At 41.2% G+C, this 26,946-nt stretch overlaps 1 protein-coding gene across 2 annotated transcripts in view; it reads right to left on the reverse strand.

Moving 5' to 3' along the window:
• The window catches only part of larp1 (La ribonucleoprotein 1, translational regulator), a 176,155-nt gene that overhangs the window by 7,991 nt on the left and 141,218 nt on the right, over positions 1 to 26,946 (reverse strand). For both annotated transcript variants that reach the window (XM_063053114.1, XM_063053113.1), the window contains exons 16-19: positions 22,696 to 22,853; positions 13,608 to 13,752; positions 8,599 to 8,708; positions 1,596 to 1,723 (exon numbers count right to left, since the gene is read on the reverse strand). In XM_063053114.1, the coding sequence (XP_062909184.1) occupies positions 1,596 to 1,723; positions 8,599 to 8,708; positions 13,608 to 13,752; positions 22,696 to 22,853 (541 nt within the window). The remainder of the gene's footprint in view (positions 1 to 1,595; positions 1,724 to 8,598; positions 8,709 to 13,607; positions 13,753 to 22,695; positions 22,854 to 26,946) is intronic.

Here is a 26,946-nt window from a genome sequence, read left to right on the forward strand (position 1 = left end):
CAGACTGACGACCCTAACAGTCAGCTCTGGGTGTTGCAGACTGACGACCCTAACAGTCAGCTCTGGGTGTTGCAGACTGACGACCCTAACAGTCAGCTCTGGGTGTTGCAGACTGACGACCCTAACAGTCAGCTCTGGGTGCTGCAGACTGACGCCCCTAACAGTCAGCTCTGGGTGTTGCAGACTGACGACCCTAACAGTCAGCTCTGGGTGCTGCAGACTGACGCCCCTAACAGTCAGCTCTGGGTGCTGCAGACTGACGACCCTAACAGTCAGCTCTGGGTGTTGCAGACTGACGACCCTAACAGTCAGCTCTGGGTGTTGCAGACTGACGACCCTAACAGTCAGCTCTGGGTGTTGCAGACTGACGACCCTAACAGTCAGCTCTGGGTGCTGCAGACTGACGACCCTAACAGTCAGCTCTGGGTGTTGCAGATTGACGCCCCTAACAGTCAGCTCCGGGTGTTGTAGACTGACGACCCTAACAGTCAGCTCTGGGTGCTGCAGACTGACGACCCTAACAGTCAGCTCTGGGTGTTGCAGATTGACGCCCCTAACAGTCAGCTCTGGGTGTTGCAGACTGACGACCCTAACAGTCAGCTCCGGGTGTTGCAGACTGACGACCCTAACAGTCAGCTCTGGGTGCTGCAGACTGACGCCCCTAACAGTCAGCTCTGGGTGCTGCAGACTGACGCCCCTAACAGTCAGCTCTGGGTGTTGTAGACTGACGCCCCTAACAGTCAGCTCTGGGTGCTGCAGACTGACGACCCTAACAGTCAGCTCTGGGTGTTGCAGACTAACGACCCTAACAGTCAGCTCTGGGTGTTGCAGATTGACGACCCTAACAGTCAGCTCTGGGTGTTGCAGATTGACGCCCCTAACAGTCAGCTCTGGGTGTTGCAGATTGACGACCCTAACAGTCAGCTCTGGGTGTTGCAGATTGATGCCCCTAACAGTCAGCTCCGGGTGTTGCAGACTGACAACCCTAACAGTCAGCTCTGGGTGTTGCAGACTGACGACCCTAACAGTCAGCTCTGGGTGTTGCAGACTGACAACCCTAACAGTCAGCTCTGGGTGTTGCAGACTGACGACCCTAACAGTCAGCTCTGGGTGCTGCAGACTGACGACCCTAACAGTCAGCTCTGGGTGTTGCAGACTGATGACCCTAACAGTCAGCTCTGGGTGTTGCAGACTGACGACCCTAACAGTCAGCTCTGGGTGCTGCAGACTGACGACCCTAACAGTCAGCTCTGGGTGCTGCGGACTGCCCTACCACAGTTAGTTTCTGAGTTGTTGCAGATTGACAATCCTACCACAGTCAGCTCTGGGGAGCTGCAAATAATGACCCTACCACCACCAGCTCTGCAGTGTTGCGGAAACTGGATTGGTTGAGGATTAAACAACCAGGAGGGTCGGATGACAGGAGTTGAGCATATACACCATATAAATACCACTGGACTAGGCAAGCCTAGGCATTATCCCTGATGAAGATGGCGGAGTTTGTCATCGAAATTTTTGGTTAAAATCAACACCTGTACCCAGCTGGAAACCTGAGAAGTTTTTGTGGAATGTTTCACATGGTGACTGTTACTTACGTCCACCCGGAAATCTTCTAAGCGTTTAAATTTGCTGAGGTATTCCTGAAGTTTTGGGTCGATATCCAGATTCTTAGCTTTTGAATACTTTAGATAGGCCCAGAATTTCTCTAATCCATACAGCTGCCCTAAATTTTCAAACAGAAAACACACAGCACAAAGATTACAAATGGTAAATCAGTTGCACAAGCCTCAGATATTCTAACTGCCCAATAGATGAGAGTTCCCACAATATCAGCATGATCTCAACCCCACACATTCAAAGGTAATTCTCAAGATCGATGCACAGAAAGTGCCAGCACACAATAAAATAAGTAGTAAATTATTTTAGGAAGAGTTATTTGCAGCCTGCTCTCTAGCTGTTTAATCAGTCTGCAGCACCCAGTGTGAGAGAACACAGCACTGGGCCGGGAGAGGGCATACATGAGACACTCTCCTCGGATCAGAATGAACCAAACACTTCATCTCGGATTATGCAACACACAGCAATACACCTTGCATCCGATGCAGTGCCCCTGACCAACTCATGCATCTCCAACAATAATGACACTGATGACCAGAGATTGAGAGTCACAAAATAATCAAGTTTCTGAAATCATGAGAACATAGGTAGCAATAAAAGTTAGGGAATCTAAGCCATAGGTTTAAGCTGAAGGAGGAAAGATTTAATGAGAATTTGAGCGACTATTCTTTAAACACAAAGGGCGTTCAGTATATGGAACAAACTGCTCTAGAATATGGTTCATTAACAGCGTTTAAGACAGCTGAACAGGTCCATGGATAGGAAAGGTTTTGAGGGATTAAGGATAAAGCAGGCCGCACGGCATGGCAGCAGCGGCCTTTCGGATCTGGTGTTATTTTAATTTAATTTTAAGGCACAATTTTTGACAAGGGCACATGGATAACAGGGCGACTATCTACCATTGCCAGATACTGCTACAATACAGAGATTGCCAAAAACAAACCTTCATGAAAATCTGCTGGTTAAATTATGCGACCTCGGCTTGCTGAGGGGATCGGGCCTACAGTCCTCGGAGTCGCCTGATGCCAGTGGCTGGAAGTGGGGGCATCGTAAGCGGTGCACGAAGAAGCAGAAGCGAGGCAAGTGGGGAGGAGTCTTGTGCCAGGCAAAAATCAAACCCTAGCTGGCCAGCTCTCCCGTCCATTCTGCTCTCTGGACAATAAATTGGACTACATCTGACTCCAAGGAAATACTCCGCAGGAGTACAGAGTCTGCTGTGAGTATGTTTTCACAGAAACGTGGCTCACCGACGGAATCCCGGATGCCACCATTCAGCTGGATGGGCTCGTCCTGTTTCGAGCGGACAGAGATGCAGCTCTTTCCGGTAAGACTCGTGGTAGTGGCTTGTGTGTTTACACCAATATGGAATGGTGCAAGAACTCTGTGCTGGTTTCCAGATACTGCTCATCGCTAGTAGAGTTTGTGACTGTTAGATGCAGACCATTTTATTTACCACGGAAATTCACCACTGTCCTTATAGTCGGTGTCTACGTTCCCCCCAGCGCTAATGCTAAGGGGTGTTCTGTGAACTGTATGGGGCAATTAGCAAACTGCAGAATTCACACCCTTATGGACTGTTTATTGTTGCTGGAGATTCTAACCACGCGAACCTTAAGTCAGTGTTCCCCAGATTCCATCAGAACGTGGACTTTGTAATGAGAGGGGAGAACGCACTGGACCTTGTTTACATAAACATTCCCGACACGTACCGGGCGGAGCCCCACCCCCCACCTCGTTTACTCAGATCACATCACTGTTATGCTAATCCCAGCATACAGACCGCTCATCAGGCGCTCCAGACCAGTTCAGAAGCAGGTGAAAACCTGACCAGCAGGAGCCATCTCTGCTCTTCAAGACTACTTTGAGCACATTGACTGGCACACGTTCAGGGAGGCTGCAACCGGTGGCGACTCTACCAACTTACAGGAGTGCACGGCATCAGTGACTAGCTACATCAGCAAGTGCATCGCTGACATCACTGTGGCCAAGACCATCACTACACGTGCTGAACCAGAAGCCATGGATGACCGTGGAGGTGCGTGCACTGCTGAGGACCCGTGGCTCTGCCTTCAGAGCAGGCAACAAGGCAGCCCTAACAACAGAGAGGGCCAAACTGTCCCGGGCCATCAGAGAGGCAAAGCGTGCACACGCCCAGCAAATCCACAGCCACTTCCAGGACAGCAGCGACACACGAGACATGTAGAAGGGCAATCAGGACATCACCAACTACAAGACAACACCACCTGCCTGTGCTGGTGAAGCCTCCCTCCCAGATGCGTTGAACAACTTCTACACTCCTTTTGAGGCAGAAAATGATGTGGCGACAAGGAAGACCACTCCTCCTCCAAATGACCAGATGCTGTGTCTTAACGTGGCCAATGTGAGGAGAACCCTGTGTAGGGTCAACCCACGGAAGGCTGCTGGACCAGACAATATTTCTGGCAGAGTGCTTAGAAGATGTGCAGACCAGCTAGCTGAGATTCTCACTGACATCTTCAACATCTCCCCAAGCAGCGACATCGTTCCTACGTGCTTCAAGGCCGCCACCATCGTCCCCGTGCCGAAGAAGTCTTCAGTGTCCTGCCTCAACGATTACCGTCCCGTTGCACTCACATCCATCCATCATGAAGTGTTTCGAGAGGTTCATCATGAAGCACATCATGACCCTGCTGCCCCTTCACTGGACCCCCTGCAGTTCGCGTACCGTCCCAATCGTTCAACAGATAATGCCATTGCCATCACCCTCACCCTCCACCTACCCCTAACCCACCTGGACAAAAGAAACACGTACGTTCGAATGCTATTCATAGACTTCAGTTCAGCATTCAACACAATCTGATCAGAAACTGATTGGAAAGCTGAGCCTACTGAACACCTCCCTCTGCAACTGGATCCTAGACTTCCTGACTGGGAGACCTCAGTCAGTCTGGATTGGAAGCAGCATCTCCAACACCATCACACTGAGCATGGGGCCCCCCCAGGGCTGTGTGCTCAGTCCACTGCTGTTCACTCTGCTGCAACACACAGCTCCAACCACATCGTCAAGTTCACCGATGACACGACCGTGTTGGGTCTCATCAGCAAGAACGATGAGTCAGCATACAGAGAGGAGGTGCAGCGGCTAACAGACTGGTGCAAAGCCAACAACCTGTCTCTTTTCAATATTTTCATTGGTTTCTACATAGAAGAATAAAGAGTACAAGAAAGTGTATATAAAAGGTCAAAAAAAGATAGAAACCTACCAATTACATTATATCTATTCATAATAACAATCTCATTACCCCGTATTCATGTAAGTTAGTCATTAGTTATATTGAAATATACTAATTTATTACAAAAAAAAGTCTAACCCCTACCAAGACCGAAGCTGTTTATTAAGGAGAAAAAAGGTAAAATACCTTCTCGTATAATAAAAAATTAATAACAGCCAACATCTGAAGTTAAACAACGAATTGAGGATTTTGAAAGTTTTGAACATAATTCAGAAAGGGTCCCCACAATGTTTGAAAGTCTTGATGAGATTCAGAAATTGAACAATGAATCTTCTCTCAATCTAAGCATGACATAACGTCATATAATCATTGAGTATGAGTAGAAGGAAAAACATCTTTCCATTTAAACAAAAGTGCCCTCCTAGCTATAAGAGAGCTAAAGGCCAAAATATGTAAATCAGATGTCTTCAGCTTAATATCTTGTCCAGCAACAATACTGAACAGGGCCATCAGAGCATTAGGCTTAAAATTGACCTTGAAAAGTAAAGAAAAAGTTTGAAAAACTTCCTTTCAATACTTTTCAAGACACGGACAAGTCCAAAACATATGAATTAATGAAGCTTCTTTATTATAACATCTGTCACAGTACAGAGATATATTGAATAAAAACAAGATAAGCTTATCTTTATGGACTCTATGTACCACCTTAAATTGTATGAGGGAATGGCGAGCACATAGCGATGAAGTATTAACTAGTTTAAAAATTTCATTCCAAGTTTCGTCAGATATTGATGTCTGTAAATCTTGTTCCGAGAGATTCTTAATTTTGTCTAAAGGAATATTCCTCATCTCCAGTAACATACGATAAATATTAGATATTGAACCATTATGAAAAGGTGTCAAATTAAAAATTGCGTCTACTAAGTTCTTATCTGAGCTTATAGGAAATGTGCATATTTGAGATCTTAGCAAGTCTCTGATTTGTAGATATCTAAGATAGTGAATTTTGGGTAAGTTATATTTAGCTGACAATTGCTCAAATGAGAAAAGGTTTCCTCCACAAACAGATCACAAAAACATTTAATACCCAACCTGTCCCATTCTTTAAAAACTAAATCAGTCATAGAGGGTTTAAAAAAAAATTACAATAAATGGGCCTAGAAAGGGAAAATCTCAATAAACCAAAATGTTTTCTAAATTGTATCCAGATCCTCAGAGTATGTTTAACTGTTAAATTATCAGTTGGTTTATTTACAAATAAAGGAAGTGAGGATCCAAGAAGAGAAAGAATAGAAAATTTATTAACAGAGTTAGCTTCTAAAGAAACCCATACCGGACAGTCTACACGATTAATATAATATAGCCAAAACATAAGATATCGTATATTAACTGCCCAGTAACAAAATCTAAAATTAGGTAAGGCTAAACCTCCAGACTTTTTAGGTTTTTGAAGATGAACTTTATTTAAACGAGGACATTTATTTTTTCCATATATAGGAGGATAAAATAGATTCAAGAGAGTCAAAAAAGGATTTAGGAATAAAAACAAGTAAAGCCTGAAAACGATATATAAATTTAGGTAGAATATTCATTTTAATAGAATTAATTCGTCCAATCAGCGATATTAAAAGAGGTGACCAATTTAATGATATCTTTTTTCATATGGTTCAATAAAGTAAGGAAGTTTCTTTAAACAGGTGTTTGTAATTCTTCTTGACTGTTACATCCAAATAAGTAAATTGATTCCTTACAATTTTAAAAGGAAGATTAGTATTAATTGATACCAAATTATTTAAAGGAAATAATTCACTCTTATGTAGGTTCAATTTATATCCTGAAAACCAACTAAAACAAGAGAGTAAAGAAAGTACGCGAGGTAACGAGGTCTAAACATTAGAGGTAAAAAGCAATATATCATCAGTGTAAAGAGAGACCTTGTGGGTGATACCTCTCCTTAAAATACCACAAATATCATTAGATTCTCGAAAAGCAATGGCAAGGGGTTCTGAAGCTAGATCAAAAAGCAAAGGACTCAACTGACAGACTTGTCTAGTTCTGCGGTGAAGTTTAAATGGTTTGGAATTTTGAAATTTAGTACGAACCTGAGCAGAAGGAGATAAATAAAGTAATTTAATCCATTGAATAAAACCTGGTCCAAAATCAAATTTTTCTAAGGTTTTAAATATATAATTCCATTCAACCTGATCGAAGGCCTTCTCAGCATCTAAGGATATCACACATTCTGATATCTCCCGAGAAGGAGAATAAATAATGTTTCATACACAGCGTATATTAAAATGGAAATGTCGGTTTTTAATAAATCCAGTCTGATCATCAGAAATAATAGAAGGTAAAATATTTTCAATCCTACGAGCCAGAACTTTAGAAAGAATTTTAGTATCAACATTGAGTACTGAAATTAGCCTATAAGAAGAGCATTTAGCTGAGTCCTTGTTCTTTTTTAAGATAAGCGAAATGGAAGCTTCATAGAAAGATTGAGGCAAACTACCCAATTTGAAAGAATCCAAAAAAGACCAAGTGTAACTGCGGTATAATTAATGAAGAAAAAGCATTATAAAATTCTCCAGAAAATCCATCTGGACCCGGAGCATTCCCCGAGTGTAATGAACGTATAGCCTCAGGAATCTCCTCATGAAAAATGGGTTGATCCATCTGTTTGCAATCATCTGCAGAAAGTGCAGGGGTATTTAATTGATCTAGAAAATTATTCATTACAGTATTATCTTTAGGGGAATCAGAACAATAAAGTTTAGAATAGAATTCTCTAAAGGTATAATTTATTTCAGAGTAATCATTTGTCCTATCACCATTAGTTTTGCAAATTCATTTAACTACAGAAGTTTTTAATTGGCTGGTCAGTACTTTGCCTGATTTATCTCCATGAATGTAAAATTGAGTTTTATCTTTAAGAAGTTGAGTTTCAATTGAATATGTTAACATAAGATCATATTTAGTTTTAACTTCAACACGTCTTTTATATAAAACAGGATCTGGAGTTATAGCATATTTTTGATCTAATTGTTTCAATTGATTGGCTAATTCAATTCTTTCTTTATTAGCTTTATTCTTAACACTTGCAGTACAAGAAATGATTTGTCCTCTAATATAGGCGTTGAAAGTATCCCATACAATTAGATGTCTCCTCCTTTTTATTCTCTTCAAAAAAAATAATATGCTTCTCTAGAAATTTTTAAAATTCAGGATATCACTACCAGACTATGTAACAGTTTCTTCCCCCAAGCCATCAGACTCCTCCATACCCAGAGCCTGGACTGACACCAACCTACTGCCCTCTACTGTGCCTATTGTCTTGTTTATTATTTATTGTAATTCCTGCAATGTTTTGTGCACTTTATGCAGTCCTGGGTAGGTCTGTAGTCTACTGTAGTTTTTGTGTTGTTTTTACATAGTTCAATGTAGTTTTGGTATTGTTTCATGTAGCACCATGGTCCTGAAAAACATTGTCCCGTTTTTACTGTGTACTGTACCAGTAGTTATGGTCAAAATGACATTGAAAAGTGAGTTGACTTGATTTGATAAAACACTGGTCTGAATGGGCATCTGATCAGCATGGACCATTTTTTTGCTGTATGACTGCGAGTAACAAAATTCCCAGGAACAGTAAGAAAACTAGAATATGCCTGATACCATGACACTGCTGGTGACTCACCATTCCACTCTGTTCTAGAATGAAGCAGTCCATCAAATGCACCAGAGGTCAGCAGTATTCAATAAAATCACAACTTACCTGCTTCATAATCCACGATGGTTTCTTGCTGGAAATCTTTGAATATCTCCGGTCTAAATTTCCTCTCAAGGCCATAGCTGTAATATCTGAAAAGGCACTCTAGCCCATACCTGAAGCAGACAAACACAGTGTGATCAGAAGCAGGCAAGTAGAGAGGTAAACAGCAACCATCTTCCATGAGAATTCATTACCAGATTCGCCCCCATCCCCCTAAAGATCTCCTTCGTCTTCCCATCTTCCAAAATACCCAAAGATATAGTTCATTAGACACACACAGGAGTAGAATTAGGCTATTCCATCACGGCTGATTTATTATCCCTCTCAATCCCATTCTCAACCTTCACCCTGACCAAAAGAACCTATCAGTCTCTGCTTTAAATATAGAACATAGAATAGTACAGCACAGTACAGGCCCTTTGGCCCACATTATTGTGCTGACCCTCAAACCCTGCCTCCCATATAACCACCCCACCTTAAATTCCTCCATATACTTGTACTCAATGACTTGGCCTCCACAGCCATCCATAAGATCATTAGACATAGGAGCAGAATTAGACCATTCAGCCCATCAAGTCTGCTCTGCCATTCCATAATGGCTGATCCCAGATCCCACTCAACCCCATACATCTGCTTTCTCAACATATCCTTTGATACTCTGACGATCAGTAAACTATCTACTTCTGCCTTAAATGTACTCATGGACTTGGCCCCCACCACAGTCTGTGGCAGAGCATTCCACAGATTCACTACTCTCTGCCTAAAAAAAAAACTCCCCTTCCTTACTTCTGTTCTAACCCACATAATTTTGAGGCTGTGCCCTCTGGTTCTGGATACCCCCGTCGTAGGAAACATCCTCTCCACACTCACCCTATCTAGTCTTTTCAACATTTGGTAGGTTTCCATGAGGTCCACCCGCATTTTTCTAAATTCCAGTGAGTACAGGCCCAAAACTGCACGCTCCTTATAGGTTAACCCCTTCATTCCCAGAATCATCCTCATGAACCTCCTCTGAACTCTCTCCAATGACATGTTCTTTTTGAGATATGGGGCTCAAAACCGTTGACATACTCCATACTCCAAGTGTGGCTTGACGAGTGCCTTACTTTTATATTCTATTCCCCTTGAAATAAATGCCAATAAATTGCATTTGCCATCTTTACCACAGTCTCAACCTGTAAATTAATCTTCTGGGAGTCCTGCATGAGTCCGTCTGCACCTCTGATATTTGAACCTTTTCCCCCATTTAGATCATTGAAACTGTCACCACTCCCACTGACCCCAGTAAACATCAGGAACTGTCACCATTCCCACTGACTCCTGTAAACATCAGGAACTGTCACCATTCCCACTGACCCCAGTAAACATCAGGAACTGACACCATTCCCACTGACCCCAGTAAACATCAGGAACCACCATCATTCCCACTGACCCCAGTAAACATCAGGAACCATCACCATTCCCACTAACCCCAGTAAACATCAGGAACCGTCACCAATCCCACTGACCCCAGTAAACATCAGGAACCGTCACCAGTCCCACTGACCCCAGTAAACATCAGGAACCATCACCATTCCCACTGACCCCAGGAAACATCAGGAAAGTAACCACTTCCACTGACCTCAGTGAACACCAGGAAATGACTTCAGTAGAAATTCTCTGTTGACTTAGCAATAGATGGATGTATTCAGAGAGAATGGGAGGATGAATACAAGGGCCTGTTTAAGGACTTTGTCAAATGGTGCAAGCTGAATCATCTGCAGCTCAACATCAGTAAGGCAAAGGAGATGTTGATGGACTTTAGGAAGGCTAAGCGTGCATTGCCTCCTGTTACTATTGAATGGTGAGGACGTGGATGTGATGGGGACCTACAAGTACCGGGGGGTGGGGAACCTGGATGACAGACTTAAGTGGAACACCAACACAGAGGATTTGTACAAGAAGGGCCAGTCACCTCTATTTCCTGAAGAGACCGATGTCCTTCGGAATATGCTGGCCTCTCCTTCACATGTTCCACTAGTCTGTTGTTGCCAGTACAGTCTTTGATGCAGTGGTGTGCTGGGGTAATGGCATCAACATCAGTGATGCCAGCAGACTCAATAAAATAATTAGAAAGGCTGGCTCTGTTATAAGATTCAAACTGGTCACACTGGAGGCTGTGGTAGAACAAGGGTCCCTACGGAAAATCCTGGCAATTCTAGACAATGTTTCTCACCCTTTGCATGTCACCTTGGCTGAACAGAGGAGCACTTTTAGTAATCGACTTAGACAACTGCGCTGCTCCAAACAGCGCTATATGACATCATTCTTACCCTCAGCCATTAGACTCTACCATGAGTCAACAGAGAGTGGGAATAAAGGGATCCTATTCTGGTTGGCTGCCAGTTACCAGTGGTGTTCCACAGGGGTCTGTGTTGGGGCCACTTCTTTTTACGTTGTACATCAACGATTTGGATTATGGAATAGATGGCTTTGTGGCTAAGTTTGCTGATGATACGAAGATAGGTGGAGGGGCCAGTAGTGCTGAGGAAACAGAGAGTCTGCAGAGAGACTTGGATAGATTGGAAGAATGGGCAAAGAAGTGGCAAATGAAATACAATGTTGGAAAGTGTATGGTTATGCACTTTGGCAGAAGAAATAAACGGGCAGACTATTATTTAAATAGAGAGAGAATTAAAAGTTCTGAGATGCAATGGGACTTGGGAGTCCTTGTGCAGAATACCCTTAAGGTTAACCTCCAGGTTGAGTCGGTGCTGAAGAAGGTGAATGCAATGTTGGCATTCATTTCTAGGGGATTAGAGTATAGAAGCAGGGATGTGATGTTGAGGCTCTACAAGGCGCTGGTAAGACCTCACTTGGAGTACTCTGGGCAGTTTTGGGCTCCTTATTTAAGAAGGGATCTGCCGACGTTGGAGAGGGTACAGAGAAGATTCACTAGAATGGTTCTGGGAATGAGAGGGTTAACATATGAGGAACATTTGTCCGCTCTTGGACTGTATTCCTTGGAGTTTAGAAGAATGAGAGGGGACCTCATAGAAACATTTCGAACGTTGAAAGGCATGGACGGAGTGGATGTGGCAAAGTTGTTTCCCATGATGGGGGAGTCTAGTACGACAGGGCATGACTTAAGGATTGAAGGATGCCCATTCAGAACAGAAATGCGAAGACATTTTTTTCGCCAGAGGGTGGTAAATCTATGGAATTTGTTGCCATGGGAGGCAGTGGAGGCCAGGTCATTGGGTGTATTTAAGGCAGAGATTGATAGTTATCTGAGTAGCCAGGGCATCAAAGGTTATGGTGAGAAGGTGGGGGAGTGGGACTAAATGGGAGAATGGATCAGCTCATGATAAAATGGCGCAGCAGACTCAATAGGCCGAATGGCCGACATCTGCTCCTTTGTCTTATTGTCTAACCTATAGAATGTAACTAGTAGAGTGGATAGGGGAGAACCAGTGGATGTGGTATATTTGGATTTTCAAAAGGCTTTTGACAAGGTCCCACACAGGAGATTAGTGTGCAAACTTAAAGCACACGGTATTGGGGGTAAGGTATTGATGTGGATAGGGAATTGGTTAGCAGACAGGAAGCAAAGTGTGGGAATAAACGGGACCTTTTCAGAATGGCAGGCAGTGACTAGTGGGGTACCGCAAGGCTCAGTGCTGGGACCCCAGTTGTTTACAATATATATTAATGACTTGGATGAGGGAATTAAATGCAGTATCTCCAAGTTTGCCGATGACACGAAGCTGGGCAGCAGTGTTAGCTGTGAGGAGGATGCTAAGAGGATGCAGGGTGACTTGGATAGGTTGGGTGAGTGGGCAAATTCATGGCAGATGCAATTTAATGTGGATAAATGTGAAGTTATCCACTTTGGTGGCAAAAATAGGAAAACAGATTATTATCTGAATGGTGGCCGATTAGGAAAAGGGGAGGTGCAACGAGACCTGGGTGTCATTATACACCAGTCATTGAAAGTGGGCATGCAGGTACAGCAGGCGGTGAAAAAGGAGAATGGTATGCTGGCATTTATAGCGAGAGGATTCGAGTACAGGAGCAGGGAGGTACTACTGCAGTTGTACAAGGCCTTGGTGAGACCACACCTGGAGTATTGTGTGCAGTTTTGGTCCCCTAATCTGAGGAAAGACATACTTTACATAGAGGGAGTACAAAGAAGGTTCACCAGATTGATTCCTGGGATGGCAGGACTTTCATATGAAGAAAGACTGGATGAACTGGGCTTGTACTCGTTGGAATTTAGAAGATTGAGGGGGGATCTGATTGAAACGTATAAAATCCTAAAGGGATTGGACAGGCTAGATGCAGGAAGATTGTTCCCGATGTTGGGGATGTCCAGAACGAGGAGTCACAGTTTGAGGATAAAAGGGAAGCCTTTTAGGACCGAGATTAGGAAAACTTCTTCACACAGAGAGTGGTGAATCTGTGGAATTCTCTGCCACAGGAAACAGTTGAGGCCAGTTCATTGGCTATATTTAAGAGGGAGTTAGATATGGCCCTTGTGGCTACGGGGATCAGGGGGTATGGAGGGAAGGCTGGTGCACGGTTCTGAGTTGGATGATCAGCCATGATCATAATAAATGGCGGTGCAGACTTGAAGGGCCGAATGGCCTACTCCTGCACCTATTTTCTATGTTTCTATAGCCAGGGAAGTGATGACCCCCTTCTGATACATTGTGGTAACGTATATTTTTTATTCTTTCTACTTCTCTTCTAATATTTATATCTGTGCACACATAATGCTACTGTAACACTGTAATTTCTTTTCAGAACCATAGAACACTACAGCACAAAAAACAGAGATCAATAAAGTATCTGTCTATATATCTATACATCAGGAACAAGTGTGGCCATTTGTGGTTCTGTACTGAAGATCAAGGTTTTGGCACCCCAAGTACCATGAAGACATCTTTCGCATTGGCTTCTGTCCCAGTGCTGAACAAACAAAGATAAAGTGGGTGTTGTATGGTGAGAGTGAAGTACACTACATTGGTTACCTGTAACCTTCATCCCCATCCTCTATTGACAGCTGCTTGAATTCTTCATACATCTTCCTGTTGAAATGATCTCTCAGGAAGAAGGACCAGAATCGGAAAAGGGTGTTCATTTCCTGAGACTGTCCTATTCCCAATCTCTTTCTCTCTGTGGGAGAAGAACAAGTCAGTGGATGGCAGCTGCATTTAATGGCTGAGAAATCAAACAGACAGCAACTATACCTGGATGGTCACACACACCCAAAAAATTATTGAGGATTCTCTTGGGGCGCTAGATGGAGTAAGTCACATTTTGGCTTTGCTCCGTTCATTTTTCAATCTTTTTACCACCCTTTTACTATCTATATTCAAGTGTTTATAACACTTATATATGCTTGAACTTTAATTTTTAATCGCTGGAAATGAGTACCAGAGGGAAAAAGGCATTAGCCGAAGGCAAGGAAGATGGTATTGGAAATGGCAGGAGTGAAGGTGACTCTCAACAGCTTAAGTCTCAACTCACTTTGGAAGCTATGTCAAAGCTCCTGGATGATAAATTCGATACAAGATTTTCTAATTTGGAAGTATTGTTAAAGGAGATCGTAAGTAGACTGGGAGCACTTAAGCAGGAGTGTGAAAAACACCAATGGCAAATACTTTGACCACTCAAACATTGGAACAATATAAAGCTAAGATTATCGACCTGGAAAATCGCAGTCGTAGACAGAATTTGCAAATAATAGGACTCCGTGAAGACGTTGAGAGTGGTGACCTTACTAAATTTTTCTCTCAATTTTTAATGGACGTGTTCGACTCTGAAGTTTTTTCTACTTCCCCTATACTTGATCGCGCCCACCGGACTTTAAGAGCAAAACCCCCTAAAGAACTGAAACCTCGACCTGTCATACTATGTGCATAGCAAGGAGCACTTAGTTCAAATTGCCCATCGGAAAGAGGTTATTGAATACGGAGACCCCAAGTTTCGTTTGGTCGAAGATTACAGTCCTGAGGTAATGCGAGAAAGATCGCTTTTTAAACCGGTGATGTTCGAGCTCTATCAAAGAAAGTTCCTACCAGCTCTGCTATTTCCAGCTAGCTTAAGGGTTGTTCTGCCCGATAAATTACGTAAATGGTTTAAATCCGTGGACAAAGCTTATCAATTCCCTGAGGATCAACATTCGATCTTAGCTGCCTAATAAATTTACTGCCTTTTCATGTCTGTATTCATTTGGTTTATAAGTTAATAACCAGTTCACAGATTTGGACTTTTAAAGTTTGAAGGATTTTGCCCTTGGTTTGGTAACGCTCGTACTTTGTTTTGAAGTATGGATATTTATCGTGCTTTTATGTTAAAGTTCCTTTTTTTCCCCTCCCTTTATTATATTATTTTCAATGTTTTTCAAAATAATTAAGAATCTGATTTGGTGATTGATTTTTTTCTTTAAATATTAATAAGATTGTATTCTGTTTCACTTTCCAAGATCTTGCCTTTCAAAATGTTTTGCAAACAGCTGTTTTTATAACATTTGTTTGGTGTTTTTTTTTATGGCATTCTCTTCTCAATGTTTTGACTGTGGGTGGTGTTTTGAATTCTTTTCAGTTTTGGAGACTTGCCTTCAAGAGAGATGGGGGTAGAAAGTGTCTAGATAGCTTTCTGGCTGTCTATTGGCCAGTATTTGGGCTTTTGTGGGTGGGGAATGGGGCTATTTTTAGTTTAGTTTTTTCCATCTGGGCTGATCTGAAACTACAAATATGTCTGAATTGTCGTGACTTCCAGTTCCTCTTTAAACTTTTTTTTCCCTCTTCCTGATTCATGAGTCTCCTATGCAGTAAGGTTAATCCTTTACACACCATATGGTTTATTCAAGTACAATGGATAATATTATTAACTTTGTTTCATGGAGTACGAATGGCTTGAATCATCCAATTAAACAGAAGAAGATCTTTAAAGTTTTTCATAGATTGAATGCTTAGATTATCTTTGCCCAGGAAACTCATGTAAGGAAGCAGGATAATCAGTGGGTTTTTTTTTAGGTTTTGGAAAAACCAACAATTTCACTCCAATTCACAGGCTAAGGTGAAAGCAGTATCTATTTTTATAGATTCCTCCATTTCATTTGTTCACTATGAAACGATTTTGGACCCGAATGGTAGATTTCCGTTAATTACTGGTTTACTTTATAACCAAAAAGTTGTTATGGTTAATATCTATGCACCAAATACAGATTATCCTGAATTCTTTAATCATTTATTTGCATCTCTTCCTAATTTAAATGAATATATGTTGATAATGGGCGGAGATTTTAACTGTTGCCTGAATCCCTCGATGGACAGGTCTGCGCCCAGTCAGGTACTTCCAAACAAATCCGCTATTTTTATTAATTCCTTTTTAGTTGATTCCGGAATTTTAGAAGTTTGGAGGTTTTAACATCCTAATGATAAAGAGTTCTCATTCTTTTCTGATGTATAGATGTATATCATAATTACTCTAGAACTGATTACTTTTTTATTGACTCTCAATTAGTTTCATCCGTTACTGCCTGTTGAGTATGATACAATTGCCGTCTCTGATCATCCGCGCCTGAAACTATCAATCAAATTAACTGATGTAACTTTCAGTGCTAGACAATGGCCGTTCAATTCTACTCTGCTTCAGGACTTAAATTTTGTTAACTTTATTAAAGAACAGATTGCCTTTTTCTTCTCAACTAATGTTACGGAAGAAATTTCCAGTGGGATATTATGGGACACTTTTAAAGTATATATCTGTGGGCAAATTATTTGATATTCTGCTGGATTGAAAACATGAATTAATAATGAAAAACGGACATTGGTTGATAAGATTAAGGAAACTGATAAAAAAAAAATATTCTGCTGCTCCTAATTTGGAGCTTTACAAAAAGAGAGTTGAACTTCAGATGCAACACAGTTTGTTATTAACATCCCCGATTGAAAATCAATTACTTAAAACTAAGAGTCAATTTTATATACGTAGTGATAAATCGGGTAAATTACTGACCAACCAATTGAAAGCTGCTTTGGCTAAGTGTCAGATTATTAAAGTTCATAAACAGAATGGTACTTTGATGGTTGACCATGATGAAATTAATAAATCTTTTCAAGAATTCTATACCACTTTACACCAATGAGAATTTCCTGACGATTCTACCATAATGCATGAATTTTTAAGAAAATCTAATGAATGTTTAACATTAGATGCACCCATTATGGAAGAAGAAATAAAGAAAGCAATTTCCTCGATGAATTCTGGTAAAGCACCAGGCCTGGATGGGTATACAGTAGAATTTTTAAAAATCTTTTTCAAGTCTACTTTCTCCTTGGTTAGAATTTTTAAGGATGCCTTATTTGTAGGTAAATTACCACAATCCTTTTATGAAGCATCTATTTCTTTAATTCCTAAAAAAGATGAAGACTCAACTGAATGTGCATCATATAGACCTATATCCTTGTTAAATGCGGACTCCAAAATTTTTTCCAAAACATTAGCAATTAGATTGGAAAATGTATTGCTACAAATTGTCTCTGACAACCAGACAGGATTTATTACATATCGTTATCTGTATTTTAATGTTAGGAGGTTGATGAACATATACTTCTTCATCTAAGACTCCAGAATGTGTTATTTCGCTTGACGCCGAGAAGGCATTTAATATATTTGAATGGGAATATTTATTTAACATCCTTGAGAAATTTAATTTTAGCCCAAAATTCGTATCTTGGATTAAATTGACATATCATATACCTTTGGCTTCTGTACTTACTAATAATCAGAAATCCCCCTTTTTTAGGCTTTTTCGAAGTACTAGACAGGGCTGTCCTTTATGCCCTTTACTACTTGACATTGCCTTGGAGCCCTTGGCAATCGCTCTTCGTGATTCACCCAATCTATTTGGCATTATTCATGAGAATGAGATGCATAAGGTATCATATGCAGATGACCTGTTACTATATATCTCTAATCCAGAGAAATCCATCCCTGCAGTAATATTACTACTTGCTCAGTTTAGTAGTTTTTCTGGTTATAAATTGAATATAAATAAGAGTGAGCTTTTTCCATTAAATATCCAAGTTCCAATCTATAGACAATCACCATTTAGACTGGTTACTGATTATTTTACTTATTTGGGTGTTAAAATTACTAAGAAGCCTAAGGATCTATTTAAAGTTAACTTTTTACCCTTAATTCATCATGTTAAACAACTGCTTACTAAATGGTCCCCACTGTCCCAATCATTGATTGGTCAAATCAATGTTATTAAGATGATTATTTTTCATAAATTTCTGTGTCTATTTCAGGCGGTACCAATCTTCATCTCTAAATCCTTTTTTGATATTATTGATTCTAATATTTCTTCATATATATGGCAGAATAAAAATCCTAGATTAAGTAAGAAGTATTCACAGAAATCAAAAAAGGTTGGCAGTTTGGCATTGCCGAAGTTTTGATTCTATTATTGGGCAATTAGTATTCAATGTCTAATGTTCTGGACACAAGATTTGGATGAAATTCAATGTCCATGATGGGTGAACCTCGAGTGAGAGTCTGTACAGGGGTTCTCAATGGCTTCTATTTTAGGGGCTTCGCTTCCCTTTGCACTTACTAAACTGAATACAACAAACAATTAATCCAATAATTAAACTTACAATACGAATATGGTTTCAATTCCGTAAATTTTTTGGATTGAATAAATTTATCCTATCAAGTCCTATTATATCCAATTTTTTCTTCCAACCATCCAGAACTGATCAAGCTTTTCTTTTATGGAAAACGAAGGGAATAATATGTTCTCGTGATTTATTCATGGAATTGGCTTTGTGAAGGGCAGATCGTGTCTAACAAGCCTGATAATAGTTCTTTGAGGAGGTGACCAGGCATATAGATGAGGGTAGTGCAGTGGATCTGATCAAAGTTAGAAGGCATGGGATCCAGGGAAGTTTGGCCAGGTGGAATCAGAATTGGCTTGCCTGCAGAAGGCAGAGGGTCGTGGTGGAGGGAGTACATTCGGATTGGAGGATTGTGACTAGTGGTGTCCCACAAGGATCAGTTCCGGGACCTTTGGTTTTCGTGATTTTTATTAACAACCTGGATGTGGGGGTAGAAGGGTGGGTTGGCAAGTTTGCAGACAACACAAAGGTTGCTGGTGTTGTAAATAGTGTAGAGGATTGTCGAAGATCGCAGAGAGACATTGATAGGATGCAGAAGTGGGCTGAGAAGTGGCAAATGGAGTTCAACCCAGAGAAGTGTGAGGTGGTACACTTTGGAAGGACAAACTCCAAGGCAGAGCACAAAGTAAATGGCAGGATACTTGGTAGTGTGGAGGAGCAGAGGGATCTGGGGGTACATGTCCACAGATCCCTGAAAGTTGCCTCACAGGTAGATAGTGTAGTTAAGTTATGGGGTGTTAGCTTTCATAAGTCGAGGGATAGAGTTTAAGAGTCACGGTGTAATGATGCAGCTCTATAAAACTCTGGTTAGGCCACACTTGGAGTACTATGTCCAATTCTGGTCGCCTCACTATAGGAAGGATGTGGAAGCATTGGAAAAGGTACAGAGAAAATTTACCAGGATGCTGCCTGGTTTAGAGAGTATGCATTATGATCAGAGATTAAGGGAGCTAGGGCTTTACTCTTTGGAGAGAAGGAGGATGAGAGGAGACATGTTAGAGGTATACAAGATATTAAGAGGAACAGATAGAGTGGACAGTCAGCGCCTCTTCCCCAAGGCACCACTGCTCAATACAAGAGGACGTGGCTTTAAGGTAAGGGGTGGGAAGTTCAAGGGGGATAATAGAGAGTGGTTGGTGCGTGGAATACACTGCTTGAGTCAGTGGTGGAGGCAGATACACTAGTGAAATTTAAGAGACTGCTAGACAGGTATATGGAGGAATTTAAGGTGGGTGGGTCATATGGGAGGTAGGGTTTAAGGGTTGGCACAACATTGTGGGCCGAAGGGCCTGTACTGTGCTGTACTGTTCTATGTTCTAATTGTCTCATGTCCTTTGAACAGTTGTCTAATAATTTGCCGAGATCACATTTTTTCAGATATTTACAGATTAGAAACTTTTTGAAGGTTATTTTACCTAGTTTCCTGATATCACATCAAATTGAAACTACAGAAAATATTTTAGGTTTAAACCTCTATCAGAAGAGTTTAATAGCAATTGTTTATGATTTAATTACGAAAATACATTTAGGTGAGTCTGATAAAATTAAGAATGAATGGGAAAGAGAACTTCAGGTATCTTTACCCATACAGAAATGGCAGAAAACTCTCCAACTAGTTAACACTTCTTCAATGTGTGCTAGACACATTATGATACAATTTAAGGTGGTTCATAGGGCCCATATGTCTAAGGATAAAAAAGCTCGTTTTTATGGTCATATAAATTCTGTCTGTGACAGGTAATTCTGAGGTAGCTTCCTTGACACACAAGTTCTGGACTTGCCCTCTTTTGGCAAAATATTGGGAAGACATTTTTGATATTATTTCAGTAGTTTTGCATATTGATTTACAACCTCATCTTATTACTGCAATTTTTGAACTACCAATGATAGACTTTAGTCATTTATCCCCTTCAGCTTGTTACATTTTTTGATTGCATTTGTTACATTAATAGCCAGAAGATCCATTTTATTTAAATGGAAAGATTCTAATCCCCCTACTACATTTCAATGGTTTTCCCAAACAATAACATGTTTAAACTTGGAAAAAATTAGGAGTGGTACCACTGATCCTTCAGTTAAATTCAAAGAAACCTGGAGGCCATTTATTCAACATTTTCATATGATGTAAGCTGACCTTTTCCGAATCTGTTTTAATAACTTTTTGTCTGTGTGTATAGAGGAGCAGAGTTAACGACAAATAATGATCTTAACCGATGAAATATGGCAGCCCAGTCTTTGTTTTGTTTTGTTTTTTTTAGTGCAGGGGGAAAAACTTTTTTTTTTGCATCTTTTTCATGTTCAGTTATTAAGAGATTGGGAGGCTTAAATTAAATATGTTACTTGGAGTCTGTGTCTGTATACGTTAACCGTTATTAATGTAATCCCAATCTCATTGTATTATTATCATTGTTATGTTTATTAATTTGAAACTCAATAAAAAGATTGAAAAAGAAAGAAAGAAAAAACTATTGACATCTATAATTCTACATCAAGGACATAAGAACCATGAGCAAAAGCAGGCAATCTGCTCCTTCATTCAATCTGATCAGGGCCAATCCCATCCTACTCTCAGTACCACTTTCTCACCCTCTCCCCACAATCCTCCACTCTCTCGAACGTCTCACAATCTCTGATCTGAATAAATTCAATGATTGTTCCGATATAAAGCAACCCCACTCCTACTGTTCTGATCTATCCTTTTCAAATACTAAATCTCCCTGAATAGTCAGTTCGCAGCTTTGGTCACTTTGCCACTCCCATCATCATTAGCGATCACTCGTAGTTCTTAAGGTGACTGAAGAGGCCGATCCGTGATCTACAGACCTAATGCATTGTTGACAGGTGTAGGTCATTGAAGTGGATGTAGGCTGGAGGAACACCACCAAATATTCCATCTGGGTAGCCTCCAACCTGATGGCATGAATGCAGAATTCTGAAACTTCTGGTAATGGCCACCACCCTCCTCACTATTCCCCATACACTTTTCCCTCTCTCACCTTATCTTCTTGCCTGTCCACCACCTTCCTCTGGTGCACCTCCCCCCTTTCTCTCTCCTATTAGATTCCCCCTTCCCTAGCCGATTATCTCTTTTACCAAACAACTTCCCAGTTCCTAACTTCACCCTTCCCCTTCCCAGTTTCACCTATCACCTTGTGTTTCTCCCTCCCCTCTCCCCCCACCCCACCTTTTAACTCTACTCCTCATCATCTTTCTTTCTCCAGTCCTACTGAAGGGTGTCAGCCCAAAATGTCGACTGTACTTTTTTTCATAAATGCTGCCTGGCCTGCTGAGTTCCTCCAGCATTTTGTGTATTCTGTGGTGGATGTAGCTGGTTGGGCCTTTCCCAGTCTCTCCTTACGATGAAGCCACTTAGTCTCGGCACGTTGGAGGTATTTTTCGAGCTGTGTAGTTCCCTCATAGATAGTCCTTCTCCAGCTTTCCTTATCCTTGCTAATTTCTTCCATCCATTCAGGTTGATGTGGCATTTCCTTAGTTGGCTCTTGATATTGTCCTTGTTCTACTTTTTCTGCCCTCCAGGAGTGACCAAATAGGAGTTGCTTAGGGAGGCGGGAGTCAGACATACCAATGATGTGGCCGACCCATCGTAATTGGTGTTGAGTCACGATTATGGCTATGGACTTAGCTTCCTCCAAGATGGCCCAACTCTATGCAACCACATCAGACCAGACACATCTATATGTTATTCTTACCAATTGGCATTTATTGTTAGCCATTAATTCTACCTCATAATTTTCCTTACTTGGACTCCATTTATCATTTTCTTGTACAGTGTTCCTTCCTGGTAAATCTGGTTATTGTTAGTCTGTTTTGCATTGCACTATTCTTTCTCCTTTCTCTTATCCCTAAGTAACCTTCAACTAAACTCAGAAAATTATCTGAATTGTTAACTCAAAATGGTGCCCATTGTGAGTTTAATGGAAAGCACCAATAACTATGGTGGATTTCATCAGTGCTTACGACTGGAAAGAACTTCCACGATGATCAGATCAGTTTCCAGAAGATCCAACAAAACAGCACAAATGTGCAATACCACTAAGCATCTAAGAGATGCAAATTAGATCACAACCTGAAGATAGCTCAAGTGTCTAAATTCACTGGGGTTCACCTCTGCAGAGGACAATAAGCTCGGCAATAAATTTGACCTACCCAATTTGCACCAAAGAGCACAGAGGATTGTTGATATATTATTGACTCTATGTAAGAGTCTTATTAATGACAACATTGCAACACAATGATTTGGAATTGCTGCTGCCCAACCATCACGTGCAAACACTGGTCCTGTAATGAGGATCAGGCAACAAACCCAGGGCCTGGCTGGCTCAGCACCCACACAAGGACCTTTGGTGAATTCAAAGTGTTGTGGTAAATTGGCACATTGAAGCAGTTAGATCTTCTTAGGACCTACCATTTAGACATCTCCTGCGAAACTTGTGGTAGACATGCTGTGTGAATCCATTCTCCTTCAATAGCTCATGGGAGGGGTGCTGGAACTTGGGAAGAGATTGTGGCGTGCAACCATAATTACCAGCCACTGGAATTCCTTCGGAAGGACTGGCATTTGAACTGTGAAATAACAAGATTTATTGTTTAACATCTAGTAATGACACAAAGACTGGATATAGAACACTTGGCCTCTCTACCAAATTTCCTCCCTGATATTAATCACCCTCAAACAGCAGGGCGCTACAGTAGCGTAGCAGTAAGCGTAACACTATTATAACTTGGGGCTTTGGAGTTCAGAGTTCAATTCCAACATCATCTGTAAAGAGCTTGTACTGTCTTCGCTATGAGCACGTGGATTTTCTCTGAGTGCTCTGGTTTCCTACCACAGTCCAACTTACCGTTTAAGATGGCAGTACTGAAGACTTGCGACAGCTTACTGGTAATTCGAAAGCAAAGGAATTCAATTAAAAACATTAAAAAATAACACAATTCTTTAAAAAATAAATTGTGTAAACTATAAACTGCAAGCTATGAAGAGGCAAGTGAGGGCAAGGCGGATTTGTGAGAAGTGTCCCCCAAAAGGAGTTGGAGCACTGCTGGTTGTAGAGGATGGTTCGGAGGGGGGAAGACAGGATGCCTGTCCAGCTGGCCTGGGTGCGAGGGTGGATCGTTCTAAATGCCGACCTGATTTGGAAGGGTCGAGAACGGCTTCTTCAGCAGCAAAATCCAGGTCCTGAGTGAATTGTGGGTGGCATGTTCTAAGCCCAAGTGATCTGCCACGGCAAGGCCCAGGTTCTAATGCAAGGTATAATACGCTGTTTCAACAATCTAAATGCTGGCCAAGATAGGTTGGAAGGCAGGGTGCCAGAGGGGTGAATTGCTGAGGGCGCTGAGCTGATTTGAACAGGTCAGGAACAGCTTCTCTTCAGTAATATCTAGGCCCAGAGAAATTTGCCACAGTGGGGCTGAGTCCCAGTGCGAGGTTCAGACAATTTATATACCGGCCCAGATAGTCAGCGGGCTACTCTCTCCACAAAGCTAAGGCCGTGACACTGACCATGGCTGCTGTGCTTTGTGTCTGCGAACTCCGCAGTGACTTGCCCCACTAACATGATGAACTGAATACCAATGGTTTGGGCCTACTCCAGGGATTTGGATCTCAAGACTCAATTTGATTCGGAATGGTGTTGCTGCTCCTTTCTATTGTCGGCATACTATGTTTTGTGTTTTTCCTCTTTCTCCGTGGGCACTGGGGTTTGGTCTTTTTTTCAAAAATTGAATTCTTTCGGGTTCCTTGTAAGCCTGTAAGCAAACGAGTCTCAAGGTTGCATAATTTATACATTTTTTGAACATAAATGCACTTTGAATCTTTCAATCCAAAGACATGTGGGTTAGTTGGTTAACTGGTCAATGCAAACTGTCCTGCGACTAAGCTAGGGTTAAATAGCTGGGTTGCTGGGCAGCTTGGCTCGTTGCCCTGTTCTGCTCTGTACCTCTAAATAAAAATAAGCATGGGTTACTTGTGTTTTCCAAATCCTTTATGTCTCATTCACCCAAAAGATGCACAAAGTGTTACTTATTTGCACATTGTCTAAATAGCTTCACTGCAATGAACTCAATCGCAATCATCCTATTACACCCATTATTCCCAGAATCCATCACTCCCACCGTACTTTTACCCCACAATCATCATTGTATTACATCCGTCATCCCTAGAAACCCCACCACGCATCCACTGAAACATTACCCCCACAATCACCATTGTACTCCACTTGTTACCAGGCTACCCCCCCCACCACACACCCACTGAACTGTTACCCCCAAAATTATCACTGTATTACTCCTGTTATCCCCAGAAACCCCACCACTCAACCACTGAAGCGTTACCCCACAATGATCAATGTCTTACTCCCGTTATCCCCAGCTAATCCACCACTCACCCACTGAAACGTTACCCCACAATTATCATTGTATTACACCCATTATCCCCAGGTGGGTACTCCCACCACTCACCCACTGAAACGTTACCCCACAATTATCATTGTATTACACCCATTATCCCCAGGTGGGTACTCCCACCACTCTCCCACTGAAACTTTACCCTTAGAAACAGCACTCAGAAGGTATCAGGGGAACTACTATTAAAGAGGCAAGAGCATAAATTGGCCTGTTACACTGATGACATTTTGATCTACTTAGGGCAACCAACATACTCTTTACCTAAAGAGTAGTACACACAAGGCTGTGATTGTGGGAGATTTTAATTTTCCACCCACAGACTGGGAAGCCCATACTGTAAAAGGGCTGGATGGTTTGGAGTTTGTAAAATGTGTGCAGGATAGTTTTTTTGCAGATTGCATCGCCTCTGATCTGGGCCAACATTTACGTGCCAGGCAGCACCTAATTAATTAGCTTGTTTATTTTGGCTTTTTTCTTAAAGATGTGCTGAGTGCGTTCCAGCTACTGCTGTACCACTGCATGCTTTGCGGATCGGTATTGGGTCGCTGCCCGGAGGGTGGGGGCCACTGCACCGCCCCAACCTCTGACGACCCAGCCTAACACACCATCATGACTGTGCTTGGCACTGTCTTCTCGATTCCGGCAAGTGATACTACACTGTACATACATTATTTCTACTTTATATCGACGGTGTATTTTTAGGTGTTATTTGGTATGATTTGGCAGCTTCATAGCTTAAAGGTTACTGGAGAGAGTGTTTTTGCCGAAGGCGCTTGCGCCGTGTTTCTGCCATGAGCACTTGCGTGAGATTTTTGCTACGGAGAACAGTGTGGCAATGATTGGGGAGAAGTATTTCTACTTTATATAGGCTGTGTATTCATCATATGATTCCTGCTTTTACTATATGTTACTGTTATTTTAGGTTTTATGTGTTATTTGGCATGATTTGGTAGGTTATTTTTGGGTCTGCGAACGCTCACAAATTTTTCCCATATAAATTATCGGTAACTGCTTCTTCGTTTTACGACATTCTGGCTTATGAACCGTTTCATAGGAACGCTCTACCTTCGGATGGCGGGGGAAACCTCTACAGCTATTTGCAATATAATAAAGGAAGGAACACTGTCACAGTTTTGAATTGCTCAAAGAGAAACAATTATTAGAAAAACAAGACTTTTACCGGTATTTACAGATGCAACAGTATGTTAATAGGACAATTAAAAATGTAAGCAAGGCAAGTACATGTGTGATAGAGCTATTTAGAAAAGCATACAATTTAGACAACGGTAGTAGAATCATTTCAAGCGTGTATAAGGGTTTGTCAAATCTTAAAACACAGTCGACTTCATACATTAAAACAAAATGAGACAAAGGAGCAATAATAATATCTGAAGAAGAATGGACAATAATATGGAGGTATCAATGGAAGTGTACCAGTTCACAGAAATGGAGGAAGTTCGGGTGGAAAAACTTGATAAGATATTTTATTACACCCTCTCAGAAATCCCATTATGATCGTAACCTCCCTGTTTGCTGGAGAAATTGTGGAAATCAAAATGCAAACCATTATCATATTTTCTGGGAATGCCCCATTATCAAAGACTATTGGAGCATAATGCCCTAACAAGACATCTTTAAATGTGAAATACCCTTAGAGATTAAGACCATAAATTTTGGGTATATACCTCAAGAATGGTTGAAAAGAGATAAATATTTAATGAATATATTGCTGGTGGCTGGTAAAAAGACCCTTACCAGGAAATGGTTATCTCAGGAGAGCCAACTTTAAATGTATGGATGGAAATTACAACGGACATTTACAAAATGGAGAAGATAAAAGCATCTGTTAATCATAAGTTGGAACAATTTGATTCATACTGTGAAAAATGGTTTAACTATATAACACCTCAATAGGCCTGATTATATTCTCACAAGTCAATTTTGTTAAAAAAAATCACTCCCTATTTTGTAAAGTTTTCTTTTTTCGATTGTTCTTTCTTTCCTCTCCTTTCTATAAGTGTATACCTCAGATAAATATTATGTGGAGATTTGTGACAAATATGATTATATGATATATATGTACAGTATCTGAAATACATCTTATAGAAATGTTTGATGATGAACTTCAATAAAAAATAAATTACAAAAAGAAACAGCACTCAGACCCAGTACTCCATGCACCCACCCTTCATTATACAAAAATTTATTTTAAGTCAATTTCAGTAGAAATGAACATAAAGGAGGAGTTTTGCTC

This window comes from Mobula hypostoma, chromosome 7 (assembly GCF_963921235.1).
Source record: "Mobula hypostoma chromosome 7, sMobHyp1.1, whole genome shotgun sequence".
Taxonomy (NCBI): Eukaryota; Metazoa; Chordata; class Chondrichthyes; order Myliobatiformes; family Myliobatidae; genus Mobula; species Mobula hypostoma.